Source organism: Thermobia domestica, chromosome 6 (genome assembly GCF_964235325.1).
Source record: "Thermobia domestica chromosome 6, izTheDome1.hap1.1, whole genome shotgun sequence".
NCBI lineage: Eukaryota > Metazoa > Arthropoda > Insecta > Zygentoma > Lepismatidae > Thermobia > Thermobia domestica.
The window spans coordinates 146,519,716-146,541,515 of NC_137459.1; the positions used below are offsets into that span (position 1 = coordinate 146,519,716).

The 21,800-nt window shown below is 35.7% G+C and overlaps 1 protein-coding gene across 6 annotated transcripts in view; it reads left to right on the forward strand.

Moving 5' to 3' along the window:
* The window catches only part of LOC145688249 (uncharacterized), a 277,974-nt gene that overhangs the window by 137,500 nt on the left and 118,674 nt on the right, over nt 1-21,800 (forward strand). For all 6 annotated transcript variants that reach the window (XM_081762192.1, XM_081762195.1, XM_081762194.1 and 3 more), the window contains one exon: nt 19,793-19,849. In XM_081762192.1, the coding sequence (XP_081618318.1) occupies nt 19,793-19,849 (57 nt within the window). The remainder of the gene's footprint in view (nt 1-19,792; nt 19,850-21,800) is intronic.

Consider the following 21,800-nt stretch of genomic DNA (forward strand, 5'->3'; position numbering starts at 1 on the left):
TGCTTTCGAGAGAATTTTGCAGCAGCAGAGCACGACTGCAGAGCGAATTTCACGATTGATAGTATCGTAGTATCCAGAATTTGAATCAAGGAACTAGAAAGTGGAGTAAAATGTTGCATTTATTGGTTTTAAACCTAGAGTGTAAATTGTCTATCAAATATAAATTTGCTTCTGTAACCAAGATGTTGAACGGAAATATAGAAACAAATAGGAAAACTGTTTTCTTAAATTTGGAAGTGACATGCTCTATAGCCATGAGATTTATTTGTTAAAAGACAGGCAAAAAACGTAGTATCTGTGGTCAAGTGGATAGAGTGGTTCTTATACTGTTTTGACACCAGATCGAATCCCATCCCATGCCATCCATTTTACTTTTTTTTACAAAACATTATAGAAAGTGTATAATTTTTATGTTAATAGGAACAAAAAGAATATAATAAGGAAATAACTTTGTTTCCTCTAATGGCATATTTATTCAGAATTAGGGTACTGTTAGTAATAGCTATTGTTTTCAGTTTATGGTATGGTATGCCTGTTCCTCCCCTCTCCGTTTTTGCATAGCAGAAGAAACTTCAACTCACTTCGAGTCAGGAACAGAAAAAAAAATACCCGACCTGCAGCCTGACAGTCACAGCGAAAGAAGAACAATAGCTCATTGTCATAAAAAAAAAGCTGATGTTAAATTATTGTTCTAGTGTTTGTGGGTGTGTGTGTTTCTTTTTAGAGTATTGACTCTCTCTGTCTCTCCTTTTTTTCATATCCACAAGTGCAAGAAATGCAATCATAAGTCTGTGTAAGGAATAAAGAATGCTTTCTTTAAACAAAACTAAATTATACAGCTCTATTTGTGAGGAACACGAATGCTTCCAAAATATGCCATGGATATTAACTATAATCATAACGTTCTTCTGAATTATACAGTAGCGTGAAAAACTGATAATAAAATGATGTAACAGGCATAAGTTTTTTTTCTAGCGTGACAGCACATTAAACATAACAAATTAAATTTTGCGGATTACAAATTATCACTTTGCGTGTCGGTGTAGGCCTATTCGTTTTCACATTCGAGCGACGAAAGAAGAAAGTGTGGTGATAGTTATAAAAATCGAATACGAGATTTCAATGGATTCAAGTTACATGGCCCCTACATATCGAAAAAATTATTTTTCCATGTCTGCCCATCTATTTGTCTGTCGGTTCGTCACGGTTTTACATGCACTGAATTAGAGGCCATACTGTTCAATGTATCTGGAACGAATTCTAGATATAACGTTTTAATAACATACTATCGTTTCGAATTTTATATCCTTCGACACCTAAAAGTAAGGATAGTTAACTGAAGGATGAACATTTAAAATAATTCAGTTTTCTCAAAAAAAAAAAAAAAAAAACAGCTGTGACTATTATATTTATTTTTATAACTATATATTTTATTAGCAACTCTCCACCGTAGTATCAATCATTTTTCTGAAAAAATACATATGGTGTAATTTATTGTGTAGTATGCGATCTTTTTGCACAATTTTCTCAACCAAATTTCATAAATAAACGTATCATTAATAACCTAACAATATGACAACTCGTTCGTCATGTAAACATTCAAAAGGAGTAGCCTTCTCCTGATGATTTTACCATTGACGCCTCAGGCAATTGTGTTCATATTTCGTAAAGAAATGTTTCATTAATAAACTAACATACAGCATAAATCATTTATCCCGATAACATACAGAAGGAGACGTTTTCTCAAGAATTGACTTCTTTTTTTTACAATTTTCTCAGTAATAACTGAGACAAATTTGTTGTAATTTCAGTTAAAATATATTCTGTAATAATCTCACAGTATGTCTCGAAAAGAAAAATCGAAAAGAGATAGTTTACTTTGACAGTGAAATTTTTCCTGACGATTTGCTTAAAAATTACTCGATATACTTGGTCCAGATTATAAATAATTTACAATATGGCATAAATAGTTTATCATCAAAATTACAGATAGAAAAGTTTACATTTGACGGTAAGTTCTTCCCGATGACCTTCCCAAAAAAATACTCAGGAGATGTTTGTTGTTCATATTTCATAAATAAATGTTACATAAATAACCTAGCTATATGGTATAATTCCCTCATCCTGAAAATCTAGAGGTGGTATATTACTTTTGACATTAAGTTTTACCCTGCGATTTTCTCAAGGACGACTCACGCGATTGTGTTCGTATTTCATAAATAAATGTTTTATGAAAACACTAACAATATAGCATAGCTCGTTTGTCCTGAAAAGATCCACAAGGGACATTTATTCTTGGGGTGACGTTTTTCATGATTTTCTCAGAAATTACTCAGACGCTTTTACTTATAGTCCACATACAATTATAACCTTCATAATTGTAATATATGGCTTAAGTTATTTCTAACGGATATATGACCAATGGGTACTTTACTTTTGGGCCTAAAGTTTCTTCTAACAAGTTTTCCAAAACACGTTATTTTATTGGCAATTTCCCAAATAAATGTTTCAATAATAGCTGCAGCCTAATATGAGTCAGTGTAAGAAATTCGAGCGAGAAAGTACAGTGCGTTTGCTCCGTACCATTTCTTGAATATATTTTTAAATGTTTCCTAATCACAATTTTCGAAACAAAATCGAAAATTCCTTTTAAATGTACCTTGTTGTGGTCAAATGGTTCTAGTGCATTGATTCTGGATTTGATTTCCAATTTCGAGCTAGTGTATTTTTGTCCAAGAGATGTGACACGTCGGCGCAGAGAAAAAAGTGTTTAAATAAGCCTGACCAAACTAATCAATAATACAAAGAAATAATACAATGTTACGAAATTATCGAAGAAACGTTGATAATATTAGGTAGGTGCAACTGAAATGTCCAAACGATTATTGTCAATTTCAAAGGTAAAAAAGTGAAAAATTCAATGCCAGGTTAATCAATGGCCACTCACTATCCTACGAAGAAATGATTGAGATACCAAAAATGTTGTAATCGCTAGGAGACGTGTTAAAAGAACACAGAGGGCGAGAAAGAGTTTAATACTGCAAATCATGGATAGTGTGCACCTTCGTTTGAGGGCGAGTATTGAAGTCCGTAGGCCTACATAGGTTAACATTGAAATGAACATTGCAACATAATACCTGTTTAATATTGATCGGGGCTTGCTGACATGTTTGCAGGGTATTTGACGGAGTTTGATATTCTAAAGAAAACGATCCTTGTAAACGACTGTGCCTTCCCCACTGTACACTGTAAGTTAAATTCGTGCTTAATTAAAACTATATTTGTTTAAATTTAAAACTGTTGACCGTTATCACCTGTGCATCACGGACAGCAATCCACCAGTAATTCTTTGTTTCCGCCCGGCGGGAGCTCATGTGGTTCGGATTCCACGTTAATCAGTAGGTCCACGTCTCATATAGCCTCGCTGCTGAAAGAGACGATAAACTCAAAATCACATCACACATCTTTGTTTTCGCATTTGTTTTAGCCCATAAGTGTCTTTGTTCATGAGCTTCTTCGTGGCTAAGCGGTTAGCGGACGCGCCTTTGGCGTGGGAGTCTCCGAGAGAGCTCATGTGGTTCGGAGTCCACGTTAATCATTAGGTCGACGTCTCATATAGCTTCGTTGTTGAACGAGATGTTAAACTCAAACTCAATGTTTGTTCATAAGTTCCTTTGTGTGTGGTTTTGCATATACGTGGCGTGGACATTAAATTTTGATTTCTACGCCATATGTATCTAATTACATACACACTTATAGAACGAACACAACAAACTTGGAATATATTATTTGTGTATAGAAAATCATCACGCGGCGCTGCATGGGAGAGCCGTGTGTATGGAATACCATACACATGGCAATCGTGTTGAAAAATGTATAAATAATAATAATAATAATAATAATAATAATAATAATAATAATAATAATAATAATAATAAACAGAAAACGAAACGATCACATATAACTGCAATGGACATATACATTTATTAAAGCATATAACTGCAATGGAATTAAGTTGTTTCCTTCTCTCCCTGAACGCAACAGCCCTTATTGTCCCAAGGCGTAGAAGAGAACTTGTGGGACTCACGACTTTGGGGTGGTGTGTGGTCAGAATATCGGATCCCTTTGTTGTTAGTCCTAACTTTCTAGACGGATGCAGTTATTTTCGGCAAAATATACAAGCAAATAGACTTTTCTGTTACTATTAAAGTGAAAAATTATACTCATTCCCTCAATATGATACTTGTGGTTGCTTAACTGTATACAGACAGTTGATCCATGGAAGGATAGTTGATAACAACAACAGCAATAATAATAATAATAATAATAATAATAATAATAATAATAATAATAATAATAATAATAATAAATACCAGGAACTCGACAAATATTCTTCCAAATAATAGGAACAAGTTTGCGTCACACTGTTCACTTTGCTGGACACACCAGTGTGCCGCGTTATACCGATTGTGGCACACTGGAATATAGGGTATGGCTTTTTATTTTTTCCGAACTATTTCAACTGCTTCAATTGAAACGGATCTATAATAATAAGAGAGTGAATTTAGTCTTTTTACCCTTCGACTCAGAAATAAGGTCAGCGAGAATTTCATTAAAAAGAATAATATACTCAGAATTTTATATAGTAGTTTGTTTTATTCGAAATTAATATGTCCTGCAACTGTTTTTTGATTGAAATTATTTGAAATGAAATCTTTAAGTTTTCACGTCCCACGTTGATGCCGGCTAGGTTAAAAGAAACAGTGATGAGAAATAAATGAAATGGTCGAATGAGGAAAGTGGGAGAAAACGGGAGAACCCCGAGAAAACCCACGCACACGGTGTTTGTCCAGCACAAGGTTCACTTGACGCGAGCAGGGATCGAACCAAGGACTGCATGCACCAGAGGTGAACTCTCTACTACTGAAACACTGCGGAATCTGAAATTATTTAAAGGAGAAAGGGACTACTTTATGAAAACTTGATGACGAACACATTTGTTAAAAAATATCAGCTTTTCGTGAAATATTGCTTATAGGCATTGTCGGATTAAGGCTTTTGGGGACCTGGAGCCGACTATTTTAAGGGGGCCCTATGTTAAGAATAGTCATAAATTTTCTTTGCTGCCTTCCACTGCCTCATAAGCTTATCGAACCACCGAGAACTATGCTGTAATATTTTAATGTGCTCCGAGTTTACAATAATTGGTTTAGTTACATTAATTATTAACAGTTAAATAATTATATTCATTATTAACAGTTAAATACTGCTGATGGATAGACTTAATTCTAGCGATACCGCGAGCGTAACGAGCCGAAAGAAATTTAGCATAGGTCTGTCTATAATATAAGTTTAATGCTATGTTTTAGTATTAAACAAAGGGATTTTAAGGGGCCCCCTGAGTTTGGAGTCTCGGAGCCTGGAATCCATTGACTGCGCCCTTAATGCGTTAATGCTGATAGATTCAAGGGACCGGGCCTGTCCGAGCTACAAACTCCGATCCGTGCAGACTTCTAGCCCCTGTGTATAAGCTATCTTGGGAAATACAGTAGAGTTTCGCTTATCCGACATAAAACAGGCAGGCAGAACGCCGGAATTTATGGATGTGTTAAGAAAAGATCTATTAAAAGTCAAACTATGATATAATTTTACATATTGCGCATCTAACAATCATGTTTTGTAAGAAATAAATATAATGCATTGAATCAGGGACGTATCGAGCGTGAGGTCCTGGAAGCTGTCCCCTTCCAAAACTCAAGTACTTGTTGAACCTTTTTCCCTTTTGAGGTTCTTTTATATCAGATTACTTTGGGGCAGTGTCCAAACTGTGGGCAATACATTGTTGTTATGATTCTAAGAACATACCGTAATGCCATTGTAACTAGCTGGAATTAAAGAACACTTTTAAATGGGAAAAGAAATCTCTAAGTTTTACGTACCACGGTTATGCCGATTAGGTTAAAGAAGACGGTGATGGGGAGAGATGGGTGAAATAGTGGAATGAAGAAAGTGGGAGAAACCCGAGAAAACCCACAAGCACGGTGTTTGTCCACCACAAAATCCACACGGCGCGAGTTGGGATTGAACCAGGGACCCCAAGCACCGGAGATGAACGCTCTACCACTGAGCCACCGCGCCTCCACTTTTAAATGGGATTACAATTTCGATTCCGGTCTGTTTATAACATTAATGTATTAGAACGATACACTCATTGCCATTTGCTATTTTTGTTATGATAGCCATTTGTCATTTGATATACGTAGCAGACAGTTTTCCTTACATGTGTCTCAAAAATATTTTTTTGATTTCGTTTGTGCTACAATGCAGTTTGTTTGAAGTAAATCGGTTCATAAGTGAAAAGTAAGAAAAAGTTTAAGAGAAATACAGAACTGTTGCATTATTATTATTATTATTATTATTATTATTATTATTATTATTATTATTATTATTATTATTATTATTATTATTATATTATTATTATTATTATTGTTATTATAGATAAGTTTGAAACATTAGAATTACGTGCTTACGAGGATTCATGTTGGTCCCCTTCTGAAAAGAAAACCTGCATACATGCCTGCACTGAATGATAGACGTATGAGTCATGGTGTAGACGGGCGTGCTAGGCGATAGAGTCCAGAGCATCAAAAACAGACTAAGGGAGTGTGGTGGCTCCGTGGTAGAGCGTTCACCTCTAGTGCTTGGGGTCTCTGGTTCGATCCCAGTTCGCGCCGTGTGGATTTTGTGGTGGACAAACACCGTGCTCGTGGGTTTTCTCGGGATTCTCCCGTTTCCTCTCACTTCATTCCAACATTTCACTCATTTCGCATCATCACCGCCTCCTTTAGCCTAACGGGCATAACCGTAGGACGTAAAACTTAAAAATTTCATTTCATTTTTCTCAAAACCAGACTGAGACCACAACTTGCAGTTCTTTTTGCCGATTGATCCTACTTTTAACCTGCAATGATATGCCAGATGATACGGTATGTGGAGTAAACGAAGGTCACTAACACGATTTGAATTTTTTTTTTAAAGAAATGTGATGATTTGTGTCCGACTGCCACTTCAGTTACATCACCATATAATATACAACAGGTTCACCTCAGAAATCAAATTCATTTACCGTAATATGAGTCTCATCTCCTTCCCTTCAGAATAAGCCTCAAATCTGCCCACCTGAAGACAATTCTGCTCCTTGATCCTCCACAGTGTTGCTTTTCAACTGAAAAATATTTTGAACATCTCTTAAAAAATACGGGAACGGTCTTACTCGCCCCCCCCCCAATGGTGAAGACAGATTTGCGCCGCTGGTGTAAGGCTCCTCGACCCTAAACTTTTTTTTTTTTTTTTTTTTTTTTTACATTCTGAAACATTGAAATTTGTTATACCAGCACGAATACACGAATACAAATTGCTCATAGATACGTCGAAAACGAAGACATTAATGTCAAGTAATGTTAACGCGACAAGTAAAGTTCGATGTGACTGCACTGGCCCCAGAGAGTACTGACTGTTGTGCGGAGCGAGTAAGGCGGCACGTTTAGAGGGTGGCAAACAACTGAAAATAAAAGCTCCTACGAAGTAAAATCCCAAACTGAATTGAAATAGGCCTTCCTAAACGTGTTCAAGATTTCAATACCGACTCACTAAGACTTTTTTTTAAATAGTATTCCGTACAACCTACCTTACTCTCTAAAACCGCGAGTCAAATCAGATAGGCATGTCTACTGCGATACTAGAGTTATTAATAGCACACGACAATTATAATAGTAAATACGATCTTAAGACAGGTTTAAAATGGCGGCATGATTTTCCTAACTTTCACTAATCGTTCCATAGCCCTTTAAGAATGTTTTTGACAGGGAAAGAGTAGAACAAAATGGAACTTGGCATTTTTAAATTACGACCGTATTTACTATTATGATTCGACCTAGTAATAGCGATGCTATGATTGTGTCCAGAGACAATAACAAAAGCGTGATGAAAGAAAATGTTTTGGCCGTCGCGTCGCCAGGTCGTGTAGTGGGTTTAAAAAAATAAAACTACAGAAAGGGTACTGAAAGGGATAGGGAAATGTGCTTCTTAGTTGACCATTGAAAAAGTAATCAAATAATGGTATAAGTCGTGAGAGTAATTTTGTGTTTATTGTTCAGCAACATTTTTTTATCCCTATACTGTTTCAAGTGTTCTTTTTTTTCTGTCTGATGAGTTAGCCAAGTAGGTAAGCTGCTCGACTTCTAACTGGGTAATCCATGTTCAAATCTCCCTGCAGCTAACTTTTTCTCCCACTACCGAAATCAACACTGTGTGATTTGTTGATTTAAAACAAAAAGTGGTAGTCATGCTGGGTCATCGCACTGTGTTGAACATAGGCGGAGTTAGGAATTGTCTGCTGGGAGGCAGACATTTTGCTCGGTCTCGGACCTGTGGAATACTTCCTAGAGTGTGGAATTAATATGAATAACTCATTTATTGTCAAAAAATTGGGGGACAATGCCCCCCATAGCTCCGCCCATGGTGTTGAATCAACACAGCTATTTTTTTACTGTGCAGGACATGCGTTGTAAACTGTAAGGTTAAGGACACATACAAAAGTCATCCAGGGCAGGGGTTTGAATTCACAAAAACGGGAAGAAATTTCATTTCCTCAGTCAAAATTAAATGTTGTAAGGCATCTTTACTATTGACAATAAAATGCAATGGAACCAAAATTAAATTTCAATTATAAATGCCGGACTCAAATTACTGTAGGAAATTAAGTAGTATATACCAGAAACAGCCGAAAAATTAAACATGAAGAAATAATTTAATAAAAACAAGCTAACAAGGCTATTACACTTAACTTTATTTTAAAAAAAGAAAAAAAAAACGCAGAGCAAACGCAACGGTTCAATGTTCTAACATCTTAATGTGTCATCCGATTAACATCGAAAATGTTACGTTTACTGTGTGTGTTTTAAATTCAAAAACTGTGTTTGCAATTTCGAGACACGAGACGAGACGAGACATTTCATGAGACGTCTCGTCTCGTCTCGTGTCCCATCTCGAAAACGAGACGAGACAAGTAGACTGTCTCGTCTCGCGTCTCATCCTAAAGAGTTCTGTCTAGTCTAGTGGCAACACTGGAAATAGCTAATTTGAACCACTTCCGGCTTGAATATGGAGTTAACGGATGGAACCTATTCTTTGGATGCAGAATCAATGGCAGAAAATCACTTTCCGATATCACTTACTTTCTTTGCTCTGGTATCTGTCACACACACGGATGAAACCACTCTATAAGACTTCCGACTTTTATGCACGGCATAGTTTGGAAGTTTAAAACCTGACTAGTTCCATAAATATTATTAACACTAACATATCAATGATTATTATGTTATTATGTAAATATGTTAATATGTAAATTTAATAGGGGATGATAGGAGAGCAATAGAAAGAAATGCAGAGATCTTATTAAACGCTTGCAGGGACATGGGTTTAGAAGTAAATGCAGAGAAAACTAAATACATGGAAGTGCGTCGGGACCGTAATACGGCAAATTGTGGAGGCGTTAAAATATTATATAATGCTTTAGATAAAGTGGATACTTTCAAATATTTAGGATCAATATTAACAGACGAAAATCATATTCACGAAGAAATTAAATGTCGACTAAAAGCAGGGAATTCGTGTTACTACTCGGTTCAAAATCTCTTGTCGTCGCGAATTCTGTCGAGGAATTTGAAGCTTAAAATATATAAAACGATAATCATGCCTGTTGTTCTGTATGGTTGCGAAACACGGTCGCTTACTCTGAGGGAAAAACATAGACTGAAAGTATTTGAGAACAGGATCCTGAGAAGAATATTCGGACCCAAGAGGAACGAGAATGGGGAATGGCGGAAGCTTCATAACGAGGAACTACATAGTTTATACGGTTTACCCAACATTGTTAGGGTCGTCAAGTCTAGGAGGCTTAGGTGGGCAGGTCATGTAGCTAGAATGGAAGAAAGTAGAAACGCTTTCAAAGTCTTGACTGGTAGACCCATAGGAAAACGACCATTAGGAAGACCTAGGCGCGGATGGGAGGATAATATTAAGATGGATCTCGCAGAGATAGGAATACAAAGTAGAAACTGGATGCAATTAGCTAAGGATAGAAGTCAGTGGAGAGCTTTTGTGAACGCGGCACTGAACCTCCGGGTTCCATAGGCCATAGAGTTAGTTAGTTAGTTAGTTAACATATCAATGATACTCTTGTGTATAATTCAAAAAGTTAGCCGTGAAATTTAATCCAGATTGGAAGTAGTTGTGGAAAGGCCTCTTGCTTTAACAGATTTGTCGGTGTTCAAATAAAATCAACATAATCTTTCTATTTCACAACGGGTGAGTAATGCATAGGTCATTTCTACTGTATATCAACTTCACGGACCAAAGCGACTTGTGACTTCATGAAAATCCATTTGTAGGTTCTTCAAGGTCAATACATAAACAAAATAGCTGACCCATTACTTCGATAGATAGAAGAGGAAAATACAACAGACGTGTTTACGTATAAAAGACTAACGCCTCAGGCACTTAGTTGAAGGCTTAACTGGGTGGAAGCAACATAGTAACGTTCTATGGCAAAGAACGCTGTGCTGTGTAAAAAAGAATGCTCTGGGTTGTTGTGTCAGTTGTGTGTATGAAATACGAGTTTGTTTGTGTGTTTGTCTGTGTGCGGCCTGGGAATCAGACGAGTTGACGGAAAGTTACTAAATTTTGGTCACGGATACCTTTATTCAGGCTCCAGACCAGGACAAAGCGTTTTATTTTTAATTCGAACCAGTTTCTCAGGGGAAGGGAGCGTTTACCGGGACATGTAAAAATATTAGAAAATGACCGATATTTGTGTTGAATTCATAGTTATCGCGGTCGCTGAGATCAATGGTGACACTTCCATTAGCGATGACTTTGGCTACCATTGTATGCGGGTCCGTGTCACCCGGGGATGGGGTACCGAAATATATAAAAATATTTCAAAATGGCCAATATTAGTTGAGTTGATTTTGAGTTTAACGTCCCTTTTCAGCAGCGAGGCTATATGAGACGTGGATCTACTGATTAACGTGGAATTCGAATCACATGAGCTCCCGCTGGGAATTGAACCCGGGCCTCCTACGCCAAAGGCGCTTACGCTAACCGCTTAGCCACGGAGGAGCCCTTGGTCAATATTAGTGTAAATCCTTAGTTTTCACGGTAGCTGAGATGAAAGGTGATTCTTCCAGAGGCGCTGACTTCCAAATACAGCCCAATCGCCTGCGGGCGACAGGCGTTCTTTTAAATTTCGAACCAGGGGGTCTCAGGGGGCATTTCCCGGGATATGTAAAAGTAGTAGAAAATGACCGATATCTTCTCGTTTCGTTGTTCAGTTTGTTTACATGGATATTTTATCTGACCCATGCGAAAAGTGGGTATTTCAGCTTGTTATTAATAAATGCAAGAAATAAATTATTAGTAATATACAAGGTGGCCCAAAAATAAGTATACAGTACCGTACTGATCAGCTCATTCTATTTTATAAAATTTCTTATTTCTATCCATCAGGTAGACTTAGTTTATTATTTGTTTTTAATATGTTTTTACTTACATCTTAAGCTCAGAAGAGCCGAAGCAAATAAACTCATAAACTAGAATGTTATAGTTGATCAATACAAAAGTGTATGCCTATTTTTGGACTACGTGAACAGATAGGAATGTATTTTGAAAGAAAGAAACGAAAGTGTAAACATACATAACCGTATTTGACTTTATATAATCTATCCTAAACAGCGGTCACTAATCTAAGATAGGCTAATGTAGGAAAAAATGCAAGAAAGTAATTAATAATAATAAATATGAGCATATAAAATACATTTTGAAAGAAAAAAGGTCCCCTGGCAGAACGTGTTAGCCTCAAATGTCGAAGCGTTAATCAGAGTTGGAGTGGGTCAGTGGTTCAACAGTATGTGACCCACTGCGACCCACAACCCACTATGACCCACTCTGAACCTTTGTGACCAACTCCGACCCACCAAAACCCATCGTCATAAACTCTGACCCATGATCCACACTCTCTTCAAAACAGAATAAAATTTACAATTGTAATAAAACAAGGTTGTGAAATTATCAATTATCGGAGTTTGAATTTCTACGGTTCAACGCTCAAGCACCGCTCTGTTACAATACCGGTGGATTTGATCTTTACGATATACAATGATAAAGTGTTTGTCATGGGCCAAATTGCGATGAATTTAAATTTAATTATCATATATAATTATTTCTTTGCTGACTTACAGACATTTTCAGTGGAAAATAGGATGAAAATTGAAAGTCTCAAATCAAGGTAAAGTAGACCAAAGTAAAGAGAAGTCTAAAATTGGCCATATAATTAAGCATCCCGTACAAATTTAAAATTCTCACGTAATTAAGCTTACAGTACAAATTTTATGTCCATTTTCCTCACAACTTTATCACGTGATACCCTTATGCTGTGAACGCTCCATATATAAACACAAGTTTCAGCAGTTGTTATAATAAAAACCAGTAGATGTAAATTGCGTAAAACTGTAGTTTTTATTTCTCAATAATTGCTTTCCAATTTGTTTCTGAACTAATATCGATCGTTTTCGATTATTTTTAGAAATCAACCCTATATATAGAAAATGTCCCCCCCCCCCAATAAAAGAGTTTTAAAAATGATATTGAGATCAGAGCCAAACTATGTATATGCCAAATGTCATTTCAGTTGACTTTGCAATATGATCATGATGATCACACACACACAGTTATATTCAATTTTTTGTTATATAATAATTCATACATTACAGGTGATTCACAATTTTTTCCAGTAGTTAGCTCTTCTAAAAGCTCACAGGATGTGTTTGAAAAGTCAAGTCCTATTGCTATTATTACAAATCCAAATATGGTCAATTGCCTGGAGTTCTGCAAGAGTGCCTGAAGTTCTTTCTTAAATAGAAACAAATGAAAAAACAACAAAAAGGGAGGCCTTGAAAGTAAAAGGTAGAGAAATTCACCAGTGCTCAGAAGAAGCTGTCTTCAATGCACTGAGCAGAATGGGTTGGTGAGTCAGAGTGGATCAGTGGGTCAGCGTGGGTCAGAATGGGTTTTTGGCTTAGAGTGAGTCACAGTGAGTCACATCCTATTGACCCACGACCCACTTACAAATCTTGACAAATTGACTCACTGACTCACTCCATCTCTGGAGTGCACACACGTATAAAGCAGTCATATATTTATCTTAACCTTCCTGACTTTACTTAACCTCCAAAAATTTAAGTTAATTTACAAAAAATGCAATAAAGCAAATATTAGTGACAAATACAAAACATACATGAATGTATTTTGAGAGAAAGAAAATTGAAAGTGCACCAGCCAAGATTTGAACCCGCGTTGCTCCACGCAAGAAGCAGACATCCTTGTGACTTAGCCACGGCAGAACTTGTAACTTCCGGTTTTGAAGCTTTATTTATATTGCGTGTGTTACGTAACAATGCTACGAGGTGTCATTACTGTTGCGACGACCTCCTTCAAGACCCGTTTCGTAAATTTACGAAATAACTCATTTAATCCTTAATCAATAACATATATATATATATATATATATATATATATATATATATATATATATATATATATATATATAATGTATGTGTGTGTGTGTGTGTTGGTGCACCCAAGAAATTAATTCATAATAGATTGATATATTCTTGATTTTAATCTACAGAACAAATGCTTTTAATGAAAACATGGGGCCTGTTGCCGTAGATGGCTAAAGGCCGTAAATAAAATTCAAACTTCATGTGTAACTGGAGTAACTCACCGACAATGGCTGATTTAACACGTTTGATAACAGCGTGTGGGTTATTTATAAAGGCAGTTGATAGAGCCTGTGTAGATAAGTGGGTATCGTTTGTGACTATCGTTCTAAGGATTCTGTGTTCGAGTCTGAGCCTAGACTGAGTTACATTTTTTTTCAAGGAATTAAAAACTATAACTGATGTTCGCGTTTGATACTGAAAGAGATTTATCCTATGAAGGGAGAAAAACCAAGACAATACAGGGGGCAGGGGGAAAGATGGAGACTGTTTATCCTTAAGTGTTAAAATTTAATTTATTCCCATGTCTTTTGCTCTTTCCTTTCCCTCTTTTCTTCTTTTCTCATTTTGTTTAGCTTTACATACTTTTTCAGTCTCTGCATGATGAGTATTATTCTTTTCGTTTCCTTTGCATTAATTCCTATCTCTTTGATCTTAAAGTGAATGGAATTTTTGCAGATTTATCTCGTGATTGTTTCTCTAAGTGATGCTCTCAGATAGTAATACTTTTTCCTCCAAATGGAGGAATATCCTGGCATGTTATGTTTTCGGGCATGTATTTGCTGTCATGTTGGTTGTCCAACTATCAGGCATACAGTGAAACTTTTCTGCTACTGGAAAAAGCTATCATTTCTTATGTATCCAACCTCCACTTTTTACAGTCGCTGACTGTACAAAATAACTTTGACATCTATGCAAGAATTACTGAAATCAGAGAAGGGTGAGTTTTCAATATATTAAATATGCAAGCTAAACCACTTCAAATTTTTATAGTTTTACTTATGTTGATGTTTCACATATTGAATAAATTATTTATGTCCTAGAATTTTGTTTCCGGAATATACTTTCAAACCAAAGTGTTGATATTTTGTTCATGAGAGAAAAAAAATTGTTACACCCCGAGGCTGGGCCAAAAATGGAGAAATCTCCTCTTTTCAAGTACATGATGAGTATGACTCTATGACAAATATCAATTCCATCTTCATTTTGCTGCATCGTAGGGACTTAACTATCTTTTACTTTAGTTTTAAAATTGAAGAACATTTTAATATCCAATTAACTTCCTGCTATTTATTAAAGAACGAGTACGAATAAGTTATAGAATGTGTTTTTATTTTTAAGAAAAAAATAAACAACTTATCTTTTACTGTTCTTAAATTTACATGTTAAAAACAAACCGGAATTATAGTATTTTTTAGTCAAAATGAATTATTTTTGTAACTTTACCTACCACAAAATGGGATGAAATTAGTACTATATTAAGATTAATAGGTACAAATATTTGTAAGTACAACTTTAGCAACCTGTAATGTTTGCAAGAAACATGACAGTTAATCATTAAGTGCATATGTAAGAACATAGGATTTTGCAGCTTTTAATTAAGTTGATATTATCGTTTAAACTGGAAATTTAAATTTCTGTAACATCATCACACCCCTTACCAAGCTCGTTTATGAATTTTAGAAGGTCCAAAAATCTATGAATAAATGAATGCCACAGATATTCAGATGGTTCTGCAACCAACTATTTATATTTAATTTCTCATATAAATTATTTTCTGTAAGTGCATTTCTTATTATTTCATTTGAAAATGTAAGTGATGGCTCTGCTCATTCTAGCATTGGAATGTGTCTAAGTTAAACAAAAATAGAAGTCAAAGCAAACCATCTTATTACTAATTTATGTTAGGTTTCGACAACATATCACTGTTTTCAACTAACACGTCATCAATATTTATATTTAAGTAAATTATTATAAATATTAGTGAGTTTAGTTTAGAACATATTTTGAGTTTCGAGATTTTAAAATTTATAAGGGCGATTATTGCTTTTCTGTCTCATACTTTTGTCTGATTGTCTGATTTATGTTTTTTTTTTTAATGTTCTTTGATAACGAAAGTGTGCACCGTTTATTGTATTTTAACTCCTTAAGTAATTTAAGTGCAGTTTATATATATATATATATATATATATATATATATATATATATATATATATATATATATATACAGGGTGTAACACATAGGAATGGCTAAAAGTGACGAGGTGATTGCGGACATCCAAATAAGTAAAAATGTTCCTATAAATATGGGTCGGATGCCGTTTCCTTTCCGAGATACAGGGTGTTTAAATGTCGAGTCCCTCCAATGGCTCACTATGGGAAAGTAAATGGAAATATTAAATATTACAGGAATAATAAAATCAAGTGAAACTAAGGCTGTGCAAATACATTTACACTAACATAGAGAATGAAACTAATCAACATTTGAGGTAACTGGGTTGTCAGTGTTATCAACCTGCTCCAAAGTGATACATTTTCAAATAGCATTAGACGCTAATACGTTAGCACATGATTTCTGACGTTAAAAGGTTCCTAAACATGAGGCACTGTCTTCCGAAGTTTATGTGTGGTTTATACGAACGTTGTGGCCTCCATCGAATACCTTTCTCAATTACCTATCTTTGGAAACATGCAATAGTTGTGATCTATGAACCGTTGTTTACTATTATGAGCCGTTAACTGACTTCACACTTTGAAGCAAAATTTGGCCCATATTTAGGAACGTTTTGATGTCAGCAATTATATTCTAACATCTGGACGTCTAATGCTATTTGAAAACACAACACTTTGTATCAGGTTGGCAACACTGACAACCCAATGACCTCAAATGTTGATTAGTTTCATTCTCTATGTTAGTGTAAATGTATTTGAACAGGCATAAATCCATTTGACTGTATTATTCCTGTAATTATGAATATTTCCATTCACTTCCTTATAGTGAGCCATTGTAGGAACTCGATATTTGAATACCCTGTATCTCGGAAACGAAGCAGCATCGGACCCATGTTTTTAGGAATATGTTTACTTATTTGGATGTCCGCAATCACCTCGTCACTTTTGGCCATGCATTTATGTTACACCCTGTATACACTAACGCCACCCAAGAAATCAGAATACATCAAGAAAAAAGTCACCTAGTCATAAGGCGTGCCTAATATAAGGTAATACCGTCTCTTGTTAGATAACCGCCTGGATTTATATTAGAAAGAATCCATGAGTTGTTACATGTACCCACAGTACCCCAGAATATCCTGTAGTTCTAAAAAAAAAGTACCTTATACTATTATTGTCTTCCAAATTTTCCCACATATTTTCAATTGGATTTAAATCTGGAGACTTGGCAACCCAGATCAGATGCTACAGAGTATCTTAATGTTCCTAAATCCATACACAAACACATTTATCTCTGTGAACACAGTACCTGTCCTCTTGAAAAATATGGAAGTCTAATGTATACCGTATTCATCATGAAGATGGAGAAATGACGACACATCCTCTATGAGATTGTGCAAATAAGTATGCTGCCTAATATTTACGTTCACTTTAAGGGTGGACTGACGCCATGCTATGAAAATCACCTGCACATCATCCCAGAATCTTCTCGAGCTTGAAACACACTCTCCACTCATTGTGATTGAAATACTTCATTGGGATGTAGGTGCAGTTGACATTTTGCATCATTAAAATACAGTCAAAAACGCGACTCGTCGAATCACGTTACACATTTCCAGTGCGCTACAATCCAGTATCTGTCTCGCTGAGAACCTTGTGGGCATACTGTTTAATTCATTGCAGTGAGAAATGCCCACTTCGTGGTACTACATTTCAAATATATATTGAATAAAGTTCCCCTTTGTAATGTTCTATTAAAAATTGGTTGAGGTGGACCTGGACGAAATACAGCAATTCATGTCGGGTTTGAAAAGGGCATCTAATTCCTTGTCCGTTGAGCTTAGGGAATACAAGTTGTATTGTTCTATGTTATCAGACTCAGCTCAAAGTAAGTTTTATTTCTCTAACTGCAAGTATTTAATATGAAAATAAAATAGAAATGTAAAAAGGGAAAGAAAATTTAATTTTGTATGTACTGAATGATTACAAAGATTGGTTTATTAATTTGGTGATTTCTTTTCTTCTCATTATTAAAATCCTTTGGTGGAAACTATGGTAGATAAAGCATACAAAATATAAATATATATTTTAAAGTAAAGACTGATTTTGCTATACTTATTGGAGACACAAAGAAACTTTTTTGACGTAATAGTGGTTAATATTTTTTTTCTGCTTTTAGACGAAATAGGTATTTTCCGAAATGACAGAACTCGGTGAATTAAGAGTAATACAAGAAAAATGTTTATTAGCTGTATTTCATCTAGAATTCTTGAAAATAGCTGAACTTTATAACAAGGATGGCCGTTTCCACAAAGGAAATAGACTAGGGTTTTAAAAACTTATATTTTCAAACAGGTTTTAAAATGTACTAAAACTAACAACACTCTCTTTCAAGTAATTAGTTGGTTGTATTAAGAAGGATAAAACTTAAATTCATATTTACAAAATACACACAAGTGTTAGTTGAAAAACAATTCCCATAGATATTTCTTCCTAAACTATTCAGAACGAATCAAATTTACATATAATACAGTGAAACCTGTCTTTAGCGGAATCGCGCGGGACTTCCAAAAATTGCCGTTAAAGTCAGGTTTCCGCTTAGTGGAGGTAGACCTTTCCTTTTTTAAAAAAAAATACATGCTTATAAAGGGGCATACTGAGAAAATATATTGCTGTACGTACATTGTTCGATTACAGTACTTCTTTCTTCTACGAATAAATACACAAAAAAATTAAAATGAATACAATTGACTATGCACAAGTTTTCTTTATTTTTCTAATAGCCAAGCAGGGTTTTCTGTGTACATTGCTGCTTGTCTGCTTGACTTTCCGCATACACTTTAGCCTGAGAAATTATACTAAGTGAATCAGAATCATTTTCCGTAAGGCAAATTTTTACAGTTCCTTTAAACTTCTGAGAGAATCTTGATATGTATTTATTCTACACTCTTCATCGAACTCGGTATCGTATTCCTCTTCTTCCTCTATCTCGTTTTCTTCTTTCCGACATTCCGTATGATTCTTGATTACGTTGCGGGGATTAAGGACAATTTGTGGGGGTGAATATGAGTAGTGGTTGGGGAGGGTGGAACGAACATTTTATCGCGGACAGTGTAATGTATATGTCTCACAAAATGTCTAAACATCTTCTAAACGCTGTAGTCCGGAACTCAGAATTTTCCGTTAAATGTTTATTTTTCTTTCCGTTGTCCGCGTAACACAGTTTCCGCTTAATGAAGGGACTTTTTACACGTTTTATTCTCCAAAATTCATGGGACCGTGAAATATTTCCGTTTAAGACAGTTTTCCGTTTAATAAAGAGTCCGTTGAAGACAGGTTTTACTGTATTAATGATCAATGTTTCCTTCTCACATTCCATAATTGTAGTAATTTGCATGGTTAAAAACCAGCGTGAAACAGTTGAATGCACTTTTTGACTCTACATTACCAGCTGTTGTTCTATTCACTTAGCCACTCTTTGCTCTGTACAAAGTATGTCCATCATCATGAAAATCCCCGAAGAATTCACAACAATCTGCTTCGTTCTAAGCTTGGCGATGAGTGAATTAATAAACAATGAACTTCTGTTATTGAATTATACGGTGAAGGATTTTAAAACAGCCATATTATTAGATTATCAATAATTAAACTTCCAAATAACATGCATAGTGAATTGATTGATTATTTAAAACGTAACGCCTCTTTTCAGCTCCCAGGCTATGAGACGGAGCCTATTTCTTAAAGTGGGATCAGAACACTACTTAGGATTGCATCTGAAATTAAAGATCACTCCGAGACAGGAGCCCAGAATGAAGCCGCTTGGCCACAAATCAACACTTCAATAAACAAGAGAAGTGATATTCATAATATTGTTATATTACATTAAAACTTTAATGCATTGCATATTGAACTAAGTTTTGTTGCAGATACACCTCTTGTACTGAAAAGTATTTTCATCCTGAAATATTACTGAAATCTGTATATGTCAATTTTAATTTCAGATTGTTGTTCTTACTGAAGATGAAACGCAGAACGGCGCTCAATCAGCTGAAAGACAGGTAAAATATCGATATAATTCTTATTGGTAGATGTCTTGAAATTTTGTTTAAAGATAATGCAATTGCATAAACATAAAACTAATTCCTGCACTCGAAGCCTCGGCTCCTGTACGCTATATAGGTTAAAAATCACGCTTAATTAAAAGCTCTAATTCTTTACATTTAACAATTTTTTTTTTTAGTTTTTCCACCAACCGACGTGCAGGTACACAAATATTGATGCTTAAACCTAAATATGGTACGGGCCTTGTCTTAATAATGAACAACAATACATGTTCATAGTTAGTATCAATATTATACATTTAACAAAACAGTTTAAGTTGCAGTAAATCGTCACCATATTTTACCCCCCCCCCAAAAGTCATGAGTTTACCAATATTTCCAGAGACCAAACCGTAGGCGCGTGTATACGCCGTGATCGACCATAAATACAAAGTCAAACTGACTCAAGAAGTAGTGTGACAAGCGAACAATTTAATATTGAGGCCATCACTCCGTCTATATCTTCAGCCAGTTTTTATTGGCTGTGATGATGAATGCTCAACAACATGTGATACGTGAACTGTTTCTATATGATTTCGAACTCGGGAATAATGTTGTGACAGCAACCCTAACATCTGCAAAAGAAGTTGTAGTGAACCACAGCACACTAACTCGCTGGTTCCAGAAATTTTGTACAGGTTGTGGGATCGTCGATGATCAGCCAAGGTTTAGCCCAGAGTAGCAGGTTCTGAGGTCATACGACATACCGTTGAGGAAACCCCATTCACCAGCACGCAATAATTATCAAACAAATCCGGAATAACACAGTACACTGTAGTGCGTAACCTTCACAAACTCTGGAAATCCTTCAGTAGCTGCCGCATTGTGCCACACGAGTTGACCAAAGCTGAGGCCCAGAGGAAACTGAATGTACGCCAACAACTGCTCGAAACTCCTCACGATATGATTTTCCTGAAATGGATTGTAACATGTGACGAAAGTGGGTGCTTCACCAAAGTCCAAATGTGCAGAAATATTGGTTGAGCAAGGACCCATTTCCAGAACCAATGGTCAAATAGAGCCGTTTCGACCACCAGTCATGCTCTGTGTATGGTGGAACTACGAGAGGTAATTCACTTCGAGATTGTTCCTAACGGTTGTACCATCAATGTCAACCTTTACTGCGAACAGTTGAAGCAGATTTATTTTGCACTGCGACAAAATTTTACTGTATTGGCGAACCGAAAGCTTAGTTTCTTTGAGCAGGATAACTCAAAATCATAATCAGCTCGAAAAATGCAACAAAAATACACGAACTTGATGGCTACATTCGACATATGGTTCTGATCTTGCCCCTTCGTAATACTATCTACGAGTTTCAGTCCATCGTACACTTTCTGAGATCACGATGCTTCACCAACCAGCAGTAGGTGTAAACAGCAGTGACTGATCTTTTCGCCTCTATGTGCAACACGTATTACCGATGTGGAATCGAGAAACGGGCTGAAAGATGACTGGAGACAGTCCAACACTAGGAGTTATACTTTGAATGTTAACCAGCTTTAATTGTACTGTGGAAAATATCATACTAAAATATTACTAGAATATGGTATACTAGAATATTACAAGACTTATGTCTCACCTTTTGCCTGTAGAAATGCACGCATGTTAATGATCAAATCAAAATGTAATTGCTGCTCTTTTCTTATTTAGAACAATGCAATTTTAAAGTCGCGATTAAATCGTTACAATAGTTTTAAATCAGTAAATTATCTGCTCGCTAGTGACATCTACTGACGTCAGATAGGCAACCAGCGATATCTATTAGCATAACTATTTACTATTATGTATTAGCGTGACGCACAGACTGAGGTGTTTCCTTTTTAATTAAGATTTCGATTTTGTCCTTTAACAGAGAAAATAAGCATGTCGTTAATACTGATCGCTGGTTGATTTATTTGGAGTTTAG